The sequence below is a fragment of the Styela clava genome, chromosome 15, assembly GCF_964204865.1.
Source record: "Styela clava chromosome 15, kaStyClav1.hap1.2, whole genome shotgun sequence".
NCBI classification, from domain to species: domain Eukaryota; kingdom Metazoa; phylum Chordata; class Ascidiacea; order Stolidobranchia; family Styelidae; genus Styela; species Styela clava.
In genome coordinates, this window is record NC_135264.1 from 12,928,203 (window position 1) to 12,948,794 (window position 20,592).

Consider the following 20,592-nt stretch of genomic DNA (forward strand, 5'->3'; position numbering starts at 1 on the left):
TGTAAGAAGCGACATTTTACTGTTATAATAACTTTCTTGAGCAATATACAGATACAATACTTTATTTGAAAAAAATAAATAAACGTCTTATCGTTTAAATCAGTGCAAAAACACGACATTTGAGGATGATATAAAATTTATAGAGCAACAAAAAACTTATTTAAAAAAAATAAATATATTATTGTTTCGAATTGTAGTAGCATACGTTTCTATCAACTTAACAGCCAAATTTATGATTTTAATTTTAAGTAACTGACCATTTCGTGCTTGGCAATCGTAAAGATCTAATGTGTGTTCCATATCCATGTTATGAGTCTAACAGGGAACCTACGTAAGTCAGGCTCGTTTACAAACAAAATAAATACCTTAACGTTTCAGCAAACACATGACATTTTTCACACAATGAAAAACAAATTTCTGCTCAGGAGAAAACATGTAAAATACGCCCTTGAATGACATCTTAGCAATGGAGTTGCGTTGGCATTAACGTGCGTAAACAAGGTTTAATGCGTTAGTTTGGCACGGAATTGCTAATCAACGTGAACCCATGGGTTTGGTGTTGTGGAGGTGTGTTAGGTCAGGGGTCATATGAGAGAAACACAAGATGTCAGTAAAGAGTGATCAATTCGGACTATTCGATGTGAGAGATTTTGTTCTACTCATTGCGCCATTATTTTGATCTCGACATTCTTGAATTGACAGATTAGATGAAAACAAATTTTGTTTTAAGATTCTGTTGATAAATATATTGCAATAACGCTACTTTCTGAAAAGTAATGGGTTTCAGTTTTGAAAACATGTTTTCGTTTGTAGCGAACTCAATAACAGCAATCGTCATATTTAATAAGTTATGTCATTACGTGAGCTACACATTAACACTTAACAGTACATTGGAGGCTATTTGAAGCCATTTTGAAAATACCTACTCATCTAATTCGATCACAAGACTCGTGTGGCACTGAACTGCTTAAACGCTTATGATAAATCTGATACATAACTTTTGAAACACCAAATATAACGCTAGTAGTCAGCTGAGGTGTACGTTACCCATTTGCTGGGGTCGTCTCACGTCTGAAACAAAAACAAAAAGAACGGGTTCGCTGATTATCGCGATATTCCAAGAAAGGGTTCGGACAAACCCCGTGCGCGTCCATTACTGTTTACGAAACATACCTTGGCTTGGATGTTGCAGAATATTAAAAACGAAGTCATTTTTAATATGTAGAAGACTTTTCAATAGCATAGAAAAAAATAGGGTACAAAATTGGGAACTCCAGTAGTGTATGTACCAGGTTAGGGTTAGGCCATAATTTATTCCAATCTTCCTTATTTTTTTTCTTTTACAAGTTTGGGGACTGTCTGTGTTAGACGTGTGAATATACCCCTGCCCATAGGTTTCAGTCTCTTTAAACAACTTGATGTAAAGTAGGCGAACGAAGTTACCTTCACATCGGCACGTACACTTCTGAAGCGACCAAAACTGTTTACAACATTAATTAGAGAGTAAATTTTTAAATTCGACCTAATCTAACCATATCCCTCACCCTTTATTTCGTTTCTTTCACAAATTATGATTGACTCAATTTTGAAAATTCTTAACTCTCAAAGAAATCGTTGGTAAATTCATCCAAACATATCACAAATAGTTTTTTGATTCGGACGATCAAAGCCGAGATAATGAACAGTACGCGATTGCGCTAAAATATGACGCACTCTTGTGAACTAAGCCTTCAGTAACGGAGCTTTAATCTCCAACGGTGGAACGCTGAGTGGGCGTCATTAGTCAGTTGACGCCTATGTCTTGCCATTAAATCTAATATTTACAAAATTTTTCAAAACAACTTCTGACCCACGCAATGACAATGACAAAATAGAATCACATTTCAACGCAGTTTTCATATTATATATTTGAACACTGAATTGTTGATTTATTATTAAAACGTCGACCTGTTAAAACGTTGCCAAGATACGGTGTTCGCTGTTTTTGCAAAAGATGCTTTTGCAAAGACCAAACATACGACAATAGGTATGTTTTTGAGTTCAAGACGTATTCAGGAACGTCAGAGGTCGAAGACAGAATAAGGCAATCGTGGATTTACGTTTCAGATCGTTGACATACAAACAAACACGACCAATGGATTAATAGGTTATCATGATTTCATTTCATTGTAGTCTTGTTTTTATATCATCGTCTTTCACAAAGTAATTATTCTTATGCGTACAAAAGAAAAATGTCACAAACACTTTCAAATGACTACGATGAATGAATCATATTAGTGTATAAATCTAATTCTCTCGAAAACACCATTGCATTTCAACGGAAGTGGGAAAAATTTTTTTTTTCATTTTTTATTATAATATATTAAGGTTTCCTACCGATTTTTGAATAAAAATATGCAAGTGTGCTTCAACGTCATACACTACAACCTGAGGTAATACCTATTGCCTTAGTAAATAAAAATAGAAAACTGTCAAAATTTATTTATTAAATAAGTTACCATTACATTGTATCGTGAATTATGACATAACAGAGTTATGAAATTTATATTATTCCGTGAAAATACCAATGAAATGAGCAGCATATTTTACTGGCGTCAAAGTTTTGTTTCAATCAGATATCTCGAAGCTTCGAAATGCCATCGCCCGCTCAATAAATTGACATTGTGACATTCTTTTGATTACGATCAGTAGCAAAGCTTTTAAGCTATTTACATTCGTATTTACGTCAATCAAGAAAAGTGTGCGTAGATCGAAGCTTTGTGTTCCATGGGTCCTATTGATCTATCATAAGCATTTAAAGATCGAGTTATTGCAATCGGATTAAAAAAAAAATTTTATACTGATTACGATAAATCACTAATGTGAGGCAACTTTTTAAGCTTTCTAAGTCGTATAGCAGCCACTCGGTGGCGTGACTCTACCTATTTTCGGTTTTATTTTATCTGAAATGACAATTGATTAACGGTTGTGTGGTTACATTACCAAGAACATGTTCAAATCAAATGAATTTCTCTTGGCAAAAAGAAAACAATTACTGTTCAACTTGACATGTTATGACTCATAATAAGGTTTTATCAAGTTTCATTGGTTTCGTTCTCATTTTTGTGTGGTCACAAAATGTAATGCGACCGATCAAGTATGTTTAAAAGTACTGAACAACCTGTAAGGCATACTTTTACGTGACTTATATTTCACGTGACAAATATTTTCACTGAATCTTGCTAGTGTGTAGCAATTATGATTTTTAATAACCGCTGGTTTCAAAACTATGAAGGCCCACCCCAAATGTCCCTTGCATTTGAAGGCATAAAAAGCAACATATGGAACAATATAGGTTGTTGGTTAAATATGAAACATATTTCACATCTTGATTGTAAAAAAAAAATTTTTTCATTCATTTTCCCACGTTTGGTAAAAAAGTACGACATTGTGTGCTGCAGATACAACAGTTTTTTCCTTATTTCTTCTTTTCAATCGCAACTTAAAACTTCAACTTCATTTCTCAAAGCGCATGTGATTACATTATTGCAATGGAATTTTAAAATTTGTCAGTTTTCGTGAACGAAAAATTAAGAATTTAGTGACGTTTCTAAAGTAACAGAAACTACATGAAAAGAAATCTCGGAGTCATTATTTTCGAATCTATTGTTTTTTTACTTAATAGCAATTGTTGCACCATCAAAGAATCTGGCTTCAGGCGCGTTTGACAGTGTAAGACTATTATAGATTGCACATGAGAAAAGAATTTGTTATTGCAATAAAAATGTATATAGCATTCAACGTTTTACATTTTCTTTTTTTGTTTAGTGGTTGTTCATTTGTAAGATTGGGATTTTTCATTTGTGATCGAGTATGTAGATAGCTAACATTTCGATGTATTTTCGATAATTGAATATTGTGATATGTGAGAGACACGGATAATATTAGTTTTGTTTATACCAAAATATAGTGACTAACTCGAACCCACATAAACTGATTTGATCAAAATGAAAATTTCACATTAGTCAGAAGAATAATGATGTTGCATCAGCATGTTTTAATCAAGAAAATCAGTCAATCTAGTCACTGAAAGCAATGACTCAACCCACAAACTTGTTGTTCATTTAGTTTCCTAATTGCAATATTTTTTTGAAATTTATGTACAAAAGGTCTGAAGATAAAATATTATTTTTTGAATGAACACAATTTGGACAGCAAGAGTTTATATCCAAATTAGATATTCACATATTTGAAAATGTATGACACACAACTTCGTAATCAAATGCAAACTTAGCGGTATTCATATTTTTCAATCTGCAACACTAGATCAAAAGTTGTAGAAAAAAAATAAAAAATTGTCAAATATCAAAGTTTGTCAAAACATTTTAGTTTTTAGTTTTTCAAACCCTTGTGTGAAAATCTTTTACATTCATTTATGGTTGTACTAAACTCATAGTTCATGAAATTAACCACGCCCCACAATATTCGGTACTCCGGAATTATGTGTACCAAGATGGCGGATACCGGAGTATGTGTACCAGGTTAGGGTTAGGCTATAATTTCAGGTACAAATACTACGGGAGTCACTTAGCTAGTCCCCGAACTCGTAATAGAACTATCAGTGATGGCATTGAAAATGGCTGTAAGTAGTTTCTAATACCCATCTCAAAAATATAATCCCGGATTATCTAAAAATCAAGCGCAAGTATTCCGGATTAACGATTATAAAATTATTTTTATTTCATATAAACAAGTAAAAACAAGAAAAACAAGCAATTTTGTGACTATACTTTAAAAAGTAAATAAAACTTGACTAGCGTTCTACTGATATCAACAAGTCTACGAATTCATCCAAAATGAAACCACAATTTTCGGTTTGAATGCAAAATACCATATATTTAATACACTCCGAAAAAGAAAATCTTATTACAGATTGAAATAGAAACTTCATTGCTAATAAATTTCACACTTCGGTTCTCTATTGACGTCATTGGAATTGACATTTAAAAAAGAAAGATTGATTATACACATTTTTATAAGTATAAGCACATGCGAAACTGTGAAGCTGAATCGTTATGTTATATTCAACCATTGGATTATCTGTGTGGTGGGTACTTATAGCTTAATTTTAGCAGAGTGGTCACTAATTGCAGTCTACTTCCGGTGAAAAACGGAAGTAATATTTGAACTCCATCAATCAACCAGGAAATACACTGAAAACCGGAAATAGATTAATTTATTCTGCACGACTTTATCGGTAATTTTCCTGGTAATACAACATTCGTGACAACTAAATGTTATATATTCAATCGAACTACAATTTGAGTGCGCTTCCATATATTGCTTAATTAAAGCATGAAGTTTATTATGTTGTACCTAGTTGTGGAACAGTACCCCCTATTGTAGTTTGAGCGATACTTTACCCAAATAAATCTATAATGTGATGAATGTGGAGAAAGGCGATTTTTTCCAATAACAATAACCTCAATAACTGCAAGATTTACAACAATAACGCCCTATAGTTCCATTTTGTATCCAAGAAACGACGCTGCGCTACATGACAGAATCCAGTTTGAACAAACGATTCAAAAGACCTACTGAAATCCTGTCAATTTGGTACGGAAACGAGTAGCGTCGGTTGTAACCAGAATGATATAAAAGAATGCGATTTGAATAGAGCATAATAAATATATTTAATTAAGCAAATTGTAGCGCACATTTTGCTTTATATTTTTTCTTAAAATATCTTAGTATATTTTTGAGTTAGTATACATATTTGTCACACGTTCTTCAGACGCTTTTATTAAGACAAATTCATCTCTCATTCAGAAGAGTTTCAACATTAACTTACAGAGTATAACACATATAAAATTTGACAGAGGCAATATAATCTTACTCGTGTTTTAAATCAATTTTAAAAAAGAATCCACAGTTTAATACATTATGTGATTGACAATGTTTGCATTATCGTCTTGGCGGTGGACATGTGCTCCTGTCTCTTTCTTGCAAGGCGAAAAAATTAACTTGGATTTTGTCAAGAATTCCTGAAATTTCGCGGACTTTCTCTAATGATAGGTCATCAATGCCTTTACGTATTTCAATATCAATGATGGGGTGATCTGAAAATTGATAAACGATTTTGAATTAAGATTTGAACTACAGTAAATGAATAAATAAAATACTGAATAATGAAGTCTCCTCAAATCCATTTTAATATTATTAGGTTATTATCAGTAAAAAACATCGTTTCACATGTGTGTATATTAATTATATTTACCTTCAAGGCATGTATGAATAATCATATAAGTATCATAGTCAGTTGCAATATGTCCATCAACGTGGATTTCTCCTGAAAAGAAGTTCAAACTTGAATGAATTCTTTGTCCAAAACTAATTTTAACAACCAAATAATCAAATCACTGTTTAATCAAAAATGGTTTTAACAAAATAACTTACTTTCTGAAACACAATTTTCCCAGCACATTGTAGAAAAAACTATTCTTTCGATTGAGCCGATTTTGGGTCTTGTCCTATAAATAATAATAAACAATTAGCAAATTTTACTATTTGAATTAAATAAATGTATTTTAAGTTCTTAGACACTTACTCATGTATAGTTTCTTGAGCGTAAAAAAGCTTATGAATTTTACTGATGCCGAATATTCTCATATTAAAGCACTCAAAGTTATCGTATCGAGAATCGCGGGAATGATACGCCTGTCGCCATTCTCCATTGAGCTGTAAAAGCAAGAAGATTTTTTGTATCAAAATTAGAAATTATTTTTTGACAGAATGACATTTATATATATATATTGAACTCTGAAACTAAATAAAATGTGATTTACATTTTTCTAACTGCAGTTTTGCATAATAAAAATCAAAGTCGGCCAATGAAAATCAGCAAAAAAATAAAAAATAAAACTCAACTGTTAAAACCCGATGCATTTTTTACAAAAAATATCAACATTAATGGTTTGACCAAAAATCAGAAAAAGTAGTCTGTAAATGAATTTTCACTACACTTAACAAATGTGATGTTTTACGAATATACATAACTTAAGTAGCCTAAGTATAATATATACCCTTACCCGACTATGGTCAACATCACTCTGTAAAACGACATCGTTACACGTATGTGCCAAAGATTTGTCCATACAAACAAGAAGAACAGTAGAAAACATACAGAATTTGAAGATTTCCATCGTAAGCGCGGACGAAGTTTAAAATAACTTTTCTGAATTACCTGCTAGTCTTGTTTCCTTGCTGATAAACTATACTAAACTATACAACAACGCTTTTCATTTATATACTTTATAATATCTCGACTCACGTACAAGTTTACACCACCTGTGAAAATACATGATTTTTAATAAACCACTAAACTTTTTCTATAGCAAGTTATCTCGTTTTCGCTTAATGCGTCAGAAAAGAGCGCAGACGTATAAGCTGAACTTGAAACTGTGTTAAAAGTAATACGAGTTTCTTGAACATGAAAAAAAAATCCGTATTCGGTAATCGTCATTAACCATGACATGATTATCGCTTGTCATTCACCACAACCTACGAACAAAAGTATGAAGAGCAAACTTGAATTTATTAACGCGCTTTCATCGTCAATTTATTTCAAAGTAAGTGCCGAATAATGCAAGACTTATTTTTTATTATATACTAAGCCATACACAGTCAACCTGCATTTAAAATCAACGTGGATGGTATTTTAATGAGGGTTTACTACTACTGAGAATGCTAATATTGTTAAGGCCACACGTTTAATTTGATAGTAATATATTTCCGACATACATTTTATACTAAAACATCTATGAAAACACTTTACATAAAGTTACTTTTTATTAAATAAAAATGTAGTTTTAAGGAATAGGATGAAAGTACGTCAAGTCGCATCATTGTGGATGGCATAGGCATCAAAATCAAATGGCACCAGCGTCAAAATATACGCGTGTCAGAATACAACGCGGCCGTCACTAAAATAATATTGACTATGAAGTCGTGCAACCTTTTCACGTCAATCCCACAAGTCATGGTATACTCGTGATACTATATACGCAAAAAATCATAGTAATATTGAAAATATACGTTAGTTCGTATCATTACGTATGGTATGTACGTCCAAATTTATTTATTCCATGAAAACATTAGGATTTATTGTTGGTAAGTAAGTAAGCCAGACAATCGAGAAAAGTTTCAAAATGTTAAATATTTCTAATATCTTTCGATCAATTAAACAGTAAAATGAATAGTTTAAATTCATAGTAATTTTGTGTAATTTTCAATAAATTTGGGCAAACGGGACTATAATAAAAATGACAAATATATATGTATACTTATTAATGTATCCACTTATTTTACGTTTTCGTTGAAGGTGATAGATTATTTCACCTGTCACGCCCATCTGGTTTGAATTCTATAAACAAGTTGATTAGTTCTCGTATACAGAACTGATGAGAAATTTTCAAGATTTTGGGTGGTGCAGCGATGACATTATTTACGTTAAATATAAACAAACCCGGCCTATAACTAGAAATTGGGAATGAATGAGTCATCGTTTTAGCTCTTCAGGCATAGACCACATCTTTGGGCATAGACCACGTCTTTGGGCAAAGACCACATCTTTGGCAAAATCCGCATTCCATGGTTGTATCAAATCCGACTGCATATGTTTACTCTCACAGAAGTAAGCCAGGTCTGATCTTTGATTTGAGTTAAGTTTAGAACTTGGGGGGGTAAAAAAGTCAACTGCGATGGCGAACGGAAAACACCTGAGCACCAGCAAAGCCTTGTGCAAAGACAGCACCATCATCACTTCGTACCCGCCAACGCAATTAGTCCATTGTTATAGTTCTTCATGAATAAGCAGGCAGATCCCAAGTAGCCAAAGGCAAAAAGCTCGCAATGGAAGAAGCCGCCCTATTTGCTGCAACAGCAAGATACAAACGCGAGCATCTATAACGATACCACTGCTACAGTTCTATGTTAAATCCAGAAAGCCGTAAATCTGAGGTCCGACAAAGAACGCTTCTCGAAGTATTCATAGTTATGCTCTGAGCTTACCGCTATCATTTTCTGTCGTGCCAATAAACATGTTTGGATTCATCCAAGATGAAAAAAAAATATTTTTAATGACAACAACCTAAATTGTAAGGTTTGGATAAAAATATCTCGAGGTATAAATAGCTAAAATCAATTGTGTGGATCTTGTGTTTCCACTTAGTTTCTGTTACCGGACTACATTTAATCTATATTTCTTCTTAATCGAAATAACATCTGTATTTATCATAAATCTTTTTAGCAACAATGAACTCCATATACTCTCTCTTCTATACTGTATGAGTGGCTAATTGTAAAAGTGATTCTTCATTGGCCTGCTGGCATAAAAAGTTCAGTTGGGCAGCTCGGCGTCCTGCGAGGCGAATAGCGTTATGTTCCCCGGCAAAGTATTGCGCCTAAGGGCATATAAGGGCGTGGTATCAATTAAAACGGGCAACGATGTTTCTTCTGAGGTGAATCAGGTTTGATACACATAATATGATGTCTGATCAGTCTTTTGTTCGTCCGCATCATAGTCATACTATCCCATACTTTAGGAAGTTGAAATATTATGTCAGGTTTTTTCAGAAGCTCACTCCATTCTACAATAACCTGTGTGATTGATAATAGTTATTTGTTCCAAATTTCGAGACACATAGCGGAACACTAACGGTTCTCATGAAAGTTATCTTCATAATGCTTGCGACTTATGAAGGAAACGATGTAGTAGGGCACGATGCTACACTCTTAGCACTAAGCTTCCTCAAAATTGCTCTGTGAAGCCCCTGAAAACAGTCAAATGACAATAAAATCGGAGATAATGAACGGAGAGAAAAAAAACGATAAACCAACTCAACTTGAAGTTGGATAAAAGACCCAGGCATCTGGCAGCATCTTCCGTTGGTTAAGTGCGAAACTTGCCGCAGATTGAAGTAGAGTACCAGTCATAAAATGTCGCTATAAGGGTTTTAAAAATCCTGAATATCACAGAAAAATATTTTAACTAGCAACCGATACCTTTAATTTTATTTAACATTTTTCTACAGATTGAAAAAAATCTTTCCACTGTATCGTAAATTCCATGACTGGAGTCCTAGCTAAAAAAAAAACGTTATTTACAAGAATGTTGACGCTTTTTACCATTGGTATTCACTTCAACATAAAGAATGTTAATGAGGTGAATGATTATTTGTGAAATTTTAATTCAATTTAAAGAGTTGCGACCTTGTTCAAAAATGACACGTCTCTTGATGATGCAAAAGTGATAAAATTTTTAACAGAATCACTCGAAATTGAGAAAAAGCTGTAAGTTAGTTGAGTCAACTCCGTTACGATATATGCAATGCGACTTAAGGTGACCAACACGCAACACCATAGATTGCTATATTAGGAAAAACCAATACTTTTCACGTATACAAATTCTTCAAGAAATACTAAAATCTAAATGATGCGGTACATGAAAAATTCTGTCATTGCGAAATTGTTCCATCCTTATTTTCAGACGTGACGTCAATCTACAACATATTTAACTCCAATTCCAAGCTTCCGAAAAAACGTTTCATGGTAGATATATTAGAGAAGGTAATTTTTGGTGTCAAAGTGACTTTGCTGACAAATGATGGCGGGAAAATAATTGCCAGCTGTCAAACAGTTTCGATCAATACATGTCAACATTTGAAGGATCATGCTCGCACTTGTATTCAAGACATTTTCAGTACGGTACTGAAATATTTTTAGAAGATGAAAATTTTGGAAAGTTTTTCGAATATTTCTCATACTTTTTTATGCGCATCGAAACTTGAATATTGTAATATTAAAAAGGGAATTTTTTTACTCCAATGACTAAAATTAATAAATATTCATTTTGAGTTTTGTGCTGACTCAATTAGACTTCCAGTTGCAAAATAAAATAGTTCCAAGGCTTTGAATATGATTTGGTTCAATGCAACTATCACGCAAGAGTTTGAGTACTATTACAGCATTAGACTGATGTTATGCTAAACTACTAGATAATCATGCATATTGACTAGTTATAGTATAGGACACCATAATCAGTCTACCACCACGTTTCCCAATCGGCGAAAAATTCGACCCCCAGAGAAGAATTTGTCATTCTTAGGGAGGAATTTTGGGCGCTCCCGTAGTATGTGAACCAAGATGGCGGACACCTGAACATAGTATGTGTACCAGGTTAGGGTTAGGCCATAATTTTATTTTCCCTATTTTAGTTATATTACGAGTTCGGGGTATAGCCAAGTGACTCCTGTAGTATTTGTAAATTATGGCCTAACTCTGACCTGGTACACATACTACGTTCCGGTGTCCGCCATCTTGGTTCACATACTACGGGAGTACCTAATTTTGTTTTGAATTTGGATACTTATTTATGCACGGCTTGCACACATTTTATAAATTACTTAACTGTATAAAAGCGAGAGTGCGACATACCTCTAACTAGATAACGATCAATTAAGCTTGAATGAATAAAGAAATTTTTTACTAATAGTGGGGAAGAAATGAAAAGTTACATAACATGCGAAAGGAGCAACTTTACGGAAAAGGTTGGAAACACTGGTCTACCATATTAATGCATAACGCTGTGTGATGTTATGCACGTATTTTCAGTCAGAATGATCTAATGAAATTGAAAATTCGATTTAATTATAGTCTTGGGATTTCAAGACGTGCTGTATGTCATACATTGGACTTGAAATAAGCTGAAGATATCTTTTGGAAGACTGATGTCATCACAACAACTTAAGTATTACCGTGAGTGCACATAATACGATGTAGAGACTCGTTTATATATATTTAAAAATGCTAAGAAATAAATATGTTGAAATTTTGAAAGCCTAATATTAAGTATACAAATCAAAAGACCCAATGCTCACATACAATCTGATATTCGCTCGATCTGAAAAATGCCTCCTTTATTTCATAGTCATTGTAAACTGGAATAAATTCAATTACATCCTATTTTTCAACAAGACAGCAATGCTCAAATATATGGAAAATATATGCTCAAATATACGAAAGCCAGAACGAAGTAGTAATGCAATCTTTCAGTAGCCTACCGGTACCGAAGTATACGCGACATCGCCTGACCATCAGATAGCAGCAAACGCGGAACCGCCACAAGGTGCGCAACTTTCAACTAATGACGTCATCGCACACAAAAGATAAATACAAAAAGAGCCCACAAAAATTTTTGAAAGAGTAATAGCCGCCTAGCGAAAAATACAATCTTCACCGACTGGAAATTTCAAAGCAACTGTTCCGGTAGTTAATGAAAAAAGCGATTTATTTCATAACAACAAGAAAAAGAATTCTAAGAACAGCAACATAATAACAGAACGATCTGTATGTCCATTTTGTGTCCAAAAAAAGGATGATACGATTTATAACTCCTTGATTTGCTTGCTGAATACTGAGGGTATAGAATGTTACACAAAGGCGGATAGTTTTAAAATCATACAACTATACCGTAAATGACCTACATATATATTTGCAATAGAAAAATTTGCACATTTTGTATTTTTGATTTGAAGAGTGGGTGAAACCTTCAACAAATTGTCATAAAATTTCATATTACCGAACAATTTAGAAACCACATTCATTATGTGAGTTATTCTTTTTCACACATTTAACATTTCACACATTTAATAACAGTTACGGTCGATCTGCTTTATTAGCGATTGAATGGGATTTCACTCGTCCATAATATTTTTGGTTATCCTTTCCCTTCTTCTGTTTCATTGAAATATTGGAAATAATTATATTACGTTTCGCGTCTATCTTCTTATCAAATAGTTTTGCCCCAAGGATAATCTTACATGTAGTACATAGAAAACGATTGCGATTCAATCACTTTCCTTTTATTTTTTGTTGAGTTAAATTTACTTTATTTTGAAAATTAAAAAAAAAAACTGTTAAAAAAAAGTAATATAAAAAGTGCCAATTTGCGCATGTTTTTTGTGATAGCCATTATGACTGTATGGAATTGGGAGAGTATAGCTGAATCATGGAGTGTCACTAAAATAATATTGATGTTGATGGGTACTGATAAAACTGTTACGTCAAAAATGTAATGTGGCCTATGAGAAAAGACTCATATTACGTCAAAGCATTACGAAGTAAAATTATACCTTTAGTCAACAAGGAATCGATGAACATATATTTTAGATTATTTAAACAAACGTCACTCAACATCATAATGAAACGTCATCAGTTTAACTCACATTCAATATCTCAAACTGACATCTTGAAAACATTACGGAAAAAAAAAACACTGAAAATTTATAGTTGATTCGATACAGGAAATACTTTCTGCCATTTTGCGTAAATGAATAAATAAATGTGAATAAGGAAAAAAAAATTATTTAATATTTGAAATTAGCTGTACAACAACGGTATTGTACCGTAAACGAAATTCATAAGTTGGAAACAAGGGCTAAAGTGTATAGATACATATAGCGAATCTTACATGAATCAGCCCATCTTCGCGCTTGAAACTCAAAAATGTTGCAATGCTGAATTTATCAGTATTTATTTATTCATTCAATTTATTAATAGCGTAATCAGTGCATCGTCATGTCTTCATACCCTGTTGTGTGTGATGACGTCGAAATGACGTCAGTGTTTGTCAAAAACATCAAAGCTTCAGATTACCCCGATGGTCTAAGGAGAAGATATTTCGATTTCTATCATATTTAGTTTCTATTTCTGAATGTGTAAACACAGTTCCACAGTTGCTTAAAATTAGCCACATTGATGGTATCGGTTGGGAAAGTTCAAAGTGCATAGAAAATTTTCAATCATCTATATTCTATAATATTGTATACTATTTTATTTGCAATGATGACGTCATACTGTGTAATATTCGCAAAAAAAGCAATCATCTTACTTCCCTCCCGCTCATCAGGCTTACGTGGAATTGCGTTCGCGACCTTAAATATTATCAAGTGACTTGTCCAAAGTTCAAGACTATTTTTGGTAATAAATCACGATAGCTCTGTAAGAAAAGAGATTCCGAATTCCAGTATGTTTTATATCTTACTCAACTAATCGTGAATTACAATCTTAGCCGAACCGGTGTGCTGATATGGATTTTCCAATTACAAGAGCCTTTATGTGTTGGTACCCCATTCAAGGGCCCTATTAGCAACAGATAATGCCTAAGGTGCAATATTTGACGCACAAGAAGGGTGTGTACCAATATGGAGGTAACTAATTTTGTTCGCCTACTTTACATCTTGTGTAAAATCATGCCCTAACCCTAACCTGGTATACACACCACCGAGAGTACCCAATTTTGTGGCTACATTATAGACTTCTCCTACCAGGCAATCAATGCATTCATTTCACAACATCGATTGCTTCATCGTTTTTAAATATGTTAACATAGCAATTAGGTTTTATCTCAAATTTAATTGAATCTATTAAAATCAGGATTATATTAAAATAGTTTGCCACATTACGAATAAATCTCATTTTACTAATATCATTTTACGCTTTGAACACATTTAAAATACCTAATACCGATAATTAAAACGACAGATCAAGACAGATTCTGATTCGTTTTCAGCATTCCGCTAAAAAGTACCGATCGGGTCAGCACTGCAGAATCACTTCAGTCTAGAGATTATAACTATTTTTAAACGAATAAAACAGGAATAAATGCGTGGGAATTTTCGTCGTATTATTCCTGGAATTTTTAGACTCAAATTTATTTTTTGCACGTTCTCTTGACCATTACGCAACGAGATTATGCAATTATAAACAAAACTAGATGTTATTTGTTTAAACACAATAATTTATGTCTATTATTAAACAATATTTTCTAGAATGATATAGTACTGAATCTATTAATAATAGGAATACTTTAAAATTATTTCATTCTCTTTTTATATAATATTTTATGTATTAAACACACTATAAATACATTCAAATGTCAGATCGATATAGGCATTCTGATGAAAATAAAACAGTCAGCTTAAAAGCGTTCTTTTCCGTATCTTATGGTTATTTTTGAATGAATTAACTCTAAATAGGGTATTTGTACTTTTATTATATCGATTTTCATTTTAAATCCAAAATATCAAACAGCAAACGCTATAAAAAAAGTCTTTCAGATTATATTCACTGAAGTAGTGTAAAAGTTCTGAAGTTTTCGGAACCTTTTTATGAACGAATGTTAAAAAAATTCAGATAAATCACATGATGCATTCTGTAATATTGAAATTGTCAGCGTATATTCTTTTTGTGATGTCTTCAACACTGTTTTATCAAATTTCAAGAAAAATTCCAAAATCACGTTGTTAAAATGTATGCGGCAACTCAGAAAAAAAAATGATTGTTCAACGACTCATTTAACCAATGTTGCCAGATTTAAATTCAACGCTTTTTCAATATTCTTACGTTTCTTTGCGTTCTCAATATTCTCAAAATTATGTTGCCATATTCTGCTGACCAGACAATTTAGAGACATAATAACACCTAAGGTTTTTTTTCATGTTGGGTTTGAAAACGCTGATTCCCGAATATTTATCATGGTATGGGAACAGGGGAACTTAATATGACTAATCGGAATTACCGGTATTTAAAATAACTATAGTTGTGTAATGAGTTTTTTTTTCGAATAATTGACGTAATATAAAATGGATTGTGAAATATTTCCAGTAATTGAGATTTTAGACGTGTTAAATAATACCTATAATTTTACCTCAGACTCTAATGAGGATTGCCCTTTCTATACTATAAACCAAACAGGTCCGCCATCGTAATCTGATGGAATTGAAATACTTAAAAAATTCCATTCTAATAATTTAAACACAATTTTACTAAAGGTGAGATATAACAAATATAGTGTCGAAAAACAAACTCTAAAAACAAACACTCTTTATACGGCAATTCACTCAAATCTTTTTATGAAAAAAGGTGCTTCCGTAGTATATATGTGCAACAAGATGGCGGACACCGGAACGTAGAATGTGTATCAGGTTAGGGTTAGGCCACAATTTCAGGTACAAATACTACGGGAGTCACTCGGCTAGTCTCCAAACTCGTAATAAAACTAAAATAAGGAAAATTGGAATAAAATTATGACCTAACCCTAACCTGGTACACATACTATGTTCAGGTGTCCGCCATTTTGTTGCACATACTACGGGAGCGCCAAAAAATTTTTTTATGCGAAAATCTTGTGTAAATACTTGTGTAATAGTATGAAATATTGGAGTGAATACAGCTTTCAAGTATTTCAGTATGCAAGATCGTGGTTGGGAGTTCATACAGCTAATAAATTGAACGCTTTTTGAATTTCCCTTCTTAGGTTCAGATGTATTTTTAACAAATGAAAGTCTATGGTCCATAATATGTTCCGTTCAAATGATTGATAATGTCTAACCAAATAGAATTTCAACCTACTTTTGAGACGAACTTTTCTCAATACTCCGATGAAGCAATTGTATATTGTTGGTATCGCCATATTTGTAATACATGTCTGCCCTTTCGATACTCCAACGGATCAATACCTAATCAAAGGAGAAAGAAGCGTATTACAAAGCAAAAATCTGCGATCTTGAATGTACCTGTGATGAAATTTTTCGAACATCAATGTCCGTTCAAAACAATGATTTAAACGATCAAATACGTCATATATACGTTTGTGACATACATTTTCCTGTCTAAAATGATTCACTTTGAAGTATCGATTGGATATGCTTGAACTAAAATATATATCATACCATGAAAAACGACATCTACAATTTAGAAAGATGTATAAAGTATTTGTAAAAACTATCCAATTAAAATTTACATAAATTCTTAACGACGATTTGAGAAAGTCACACTTGAATATAGAATAATTATAACAAAAACAGGCTATTATCTTTCCAGACAAATATTACAACATCAGTTTTGGGTATTTCAATAAATATTTTTAAAGCCCACGCCCTACATAATGACAATTATACGATTTCCAGCGGTCTGAAAAGACCACATTGTCGGCAATTGAGACTTCCACGCTATTTATTTTGAAAGGCGTTAATTATATTCTCGTCTACGGTGTTTTCCAATTTTCTTGTTCTACAATTATGATTATCGTTATGAGAAAAAAGCATTGTATCATTCAAACTTCAAATTTTTGAATAAAATTGTCGTTGTTACTCGATGGAAATTCCCAAATTTGAAATAATATGAACTTTCTAAAACATAAACAAACAATGTGTTTCCTCGGAATTAGAATATCCTTTTTTGCAATCGGGATATACCTATTTATATCAATTTCCAAGAAATTATCTCTTTAGTAAGCTAATTTTCATTTAATCTTTAGTAAAAAAAAAAGTTTTTTCCCGCTTTCTTGGCTCTTTCGAAACGCTTGTGTTATCATCAAATCTAAACAAAACTTGGTATATATTATTTGTTTTCATATTTAAAAGTTTACAGCTATAAATTTCTACAAAATTTCTCACAATGGTAATGCTAAATAGCATGTGAAAAGTTTGGTTAAAAATACCAACGACATTTCCTATCTGAAGTTTCTTCTGTTTTCTTAAATTAAATCCGCCCCCCCCCCCCCCCAACTATTACTTTTGTCACGTATTCAAAAATACGACTCTAAAAAAGGTAGTACTCAACCCAGAAATCATAATCAAAATTTCAAACAACAATGAAGTCCAATAATACAAATATTTCAAATAAAACAGTTTGAACACCCATTTCTTTACAATGAAGACTTATACATCGTAAAGGCATTTGACATATTTAAAGTTTTAATGCTTTATTTAGTCGGATGCCGGTCAAGATGATCAGTCAATACATACCACATTTTTTATAAGTTACAAATAGTTTTATCACTAATAATAGAATATCTACCCCTAAATTTGGGAATCCCCTAAATAAAAAATGCAAATAACCTATTAACAATATTACAATTTTCTGCGCTGATACAAATCTGCTATTGCCTGATTTTCTAAAAATGAATGTAAACATTAATAATTAATATTTCCAATCTATTGCTATTTTCAACTTTATTCATAAGAATTATTATTTCTGGAATGTTTTATATTTGTTTAGGTGGAATTCTGACTCTGCGGAAAGTCCAGAATTTAGAAAATAAATAAATAAATAAAACAGGATTATAATTTTTAATGCCGGTAATGATATGTGAAAATTACTATTTTGTTCAAATAGAATTTCGTCCCAAGTTCCCACGGAAAGTCCAGAATTTAGAACATAAATAAAACAATGAAACTGGATTATAATTTCCAATGCCAGATTAATCGAGAATCTTGCTTGAAGCCCTATGAATAGCAACAAAAATTCAAGAAAATGATTATTTCACGTATATTGATAAAAAATCACAAACATCTATTAACTTGTTGCAGCAATAACTCAAAATAAGTCTCGTTGATGGTCACATAAATGTTGTCAATACAACATCAAAATCCCAACTTGACTTCCAGAACAACGTTGATTTATCGCTAAATTGGAATCTTTATTTCATGCGTTTGGGGATTGGATGAGTTGTTAACAAGATTTTAAACGAGATTGAAAGACAGTTATAGCAATTCAATGTTATTCCGTTTGTGTTTCGTAAGTTTTTATTTATTATATTTATATTCTTACGCAAGCTCTGGAATTTTTATTCATGTAATTCGGACTCTAATTCTAAGAACTGTTTTTAAATTCCTTTCACGAATTTGACTTACGGAAACCATTCGGCTTTACGTCTATTTTTGCGCAACTTCCAGGAATTCACTCATATTTAATTTTTGTCATTTAAAATCGAAACTAAAACATATCAGTAAGCAAACTGCTGATCCAGGCGGCCCGAGTACGAATCAATTGAATTAAAGTTAAACTGACTTAATACTCATGTAAAATATGTTTGAAATGTGATTAATATGAAGTATTGTTTAGTCACAGAAAACATTGATATCAAGTATGATCAAACATTTCTAATGTAGTTCTTTTGGCTCTTTAGTCGATCAAGACCTACTGGGTAAATTCTTATCAGCCCTGAGATAATTGAGAAATGGTTTTGGAACTTGGTCATCATCGATACTTTTTATGACAAAGATGACACATATGAAATATTAATTTCTTTGTTTACCGTAAACAATACAATAGTCAAAGGGAAATCACAAATTAGAATACGTTTATGGTCAAATTCTCTATACCCGTTTTCAAATGCTGTACAACTGACCAATTTTCGTATCGGTCAATTGGACGAAATTTTTACGTAGCTTCATATATGCGTCAAATGTTATGAGCTGTTTATTTTTAAGCTACTGGAAACACAGGTTAGTGCTTATGCCTTTGGCCGTAGGGGTTTTGATGATTTGCATCATCAAAAATGACGCCTGCAATATCGAAACATCGGTTGATTGCAGGCATAACATGCGGAAACCGTACGAATTTTTAGCGCGAACTAATAACTACAATTTTCAAGACGTGAATATGAATACAAATAATCCATCCCCGTCGCATAGAGTTATGTAGTTTTACACTACTACCTTAACGAGCCATTTATTAAAAATAAAAAAGAAACTCGATGTTGCTTTCAAATTGCAAACCAATAAGCTTTCTCGATGATCAATTTCGACCCCAAATACATAACCACACTTTCAAACATGATATCTCCACATTTTGCCCTCAAGTAAAATAGTTAAATTTCGTTAGTGGGTGCGGCTTTGTGATGTCATTACGGACATCAGTCATATAGTCGTATATAAAATTGAATATTGCAAAAGCCGCATATGTTCTAGTACATTTTTTTCTGTATTTGAAAGTTTTTTTGCAGAAATAAATCAAAATCGAAAACTAGTTCAACCGCAATATGCCCAATAATTTAAACTCTTAAAGTATCAAATTGCAATGAGATCTCATAAAAAGATATTGACGGTAAAGAAAACAAATCAAATCACCTGAGACGAAATATGAGATTGTATTTACTCCATCGAATACCAATTTCAGAAAAGATATTATAATATCAGGTTTAGCGTTTGGTTTAATGAAATTAATATCCAAAATTTGTTTTGATTTTATCACGAATAGAAAAATGAACAACAAATTTGATTGATGCTGCTCTTTTGTAACGCAATGGCCCGATGGCAGTAGAAATTACATCAGTGTATATTCATTATACAATATCCGTTTTTTAAGTTATTGATTTGGTCGCATATCACATATACAATGAATTTTGACTGGAAAAAATTAGATTATGAAAAATTATTAATTAAAATTAGATGCTTGCGTTTATATAACTTATTTCGTTACCATATAAATCGCGATAAAATATAGGTGTGGTAATCCTATAACATCATTGACGAATAGGGTACGAATGAGGGAGAAGCATTTTCACAGTTAACTTTCTCAATAGTGTAAAATTTGGGAACTCCTTCAAATTTTCTCCACATTGAAACACCTTGTGAAAATGTTTATAAACAAAAACGATGACGCCCCGCGCGTCTGCATAGCAGCATTTGGACGTGAATTTTTTTATATTATTCAAAGCGCTCAAATTTTATTTAGCACTTCTATATTTAATATGTAATAAATTAAATT

At 32.4% G+C, this 20,592-nt stretch overlaps 1 protein-coding gene and 1 long non-coding RNA gene across 3 annotated transcripts in view; both read right to left on the reverse strand.

The window, feature by feature from the left end:
- Positions 1–5,688: 5,688 nt before the first annotated feature.
- LOC120334345 (uncharacterized) lies at positions 5,689–8,702 on the reverse strand. The gene is made up of 5 exons (XM_039401834.2): positions 7,068–8,702; positions 6,587–6,717; positions 6,436–6,509; positions 6,257–6,328; positions 5,689–6,098 (listed from the first exon to the last, which is right to left on the reverse strand). Exons 1-5 carry the CDS (start codon positions 7,179–7,181, stop codon positions 5,944–5,946), a joined length of 546 nt encoding a protein of 181 aa, XP_039257768.1. The 5' UTR covers positions 7,182–8,702; the 3' UTR covers positions 5,689–5,943.
- Positions 8,703–8,721: 19 nt separating this feature from the next.
- The window catches only part of LOC144411888 (uncharacterized), a 40,951-nt gene continuing 29,080 nt past the window's right edge, over positions 8,722–20,592 (reverse strand). The window contains exons 2-3 of one of the 2 annotated variants that reach the window (XR_013468984.1): positions 16,450–16,556; positions 8,722–10,001 (exon numbers count right to left, since the gene is read on the reverse strand). This is a non-coding gene — a long non-coding RNA (uncharacterized LOC144411888). Of the gene's footprint in view, positions 10,002–16,250; positions 16,557–20,592 lie in introns of those variants that run through there. The other variant, XR_013468985.1, reaches the window with a different exon arrangement.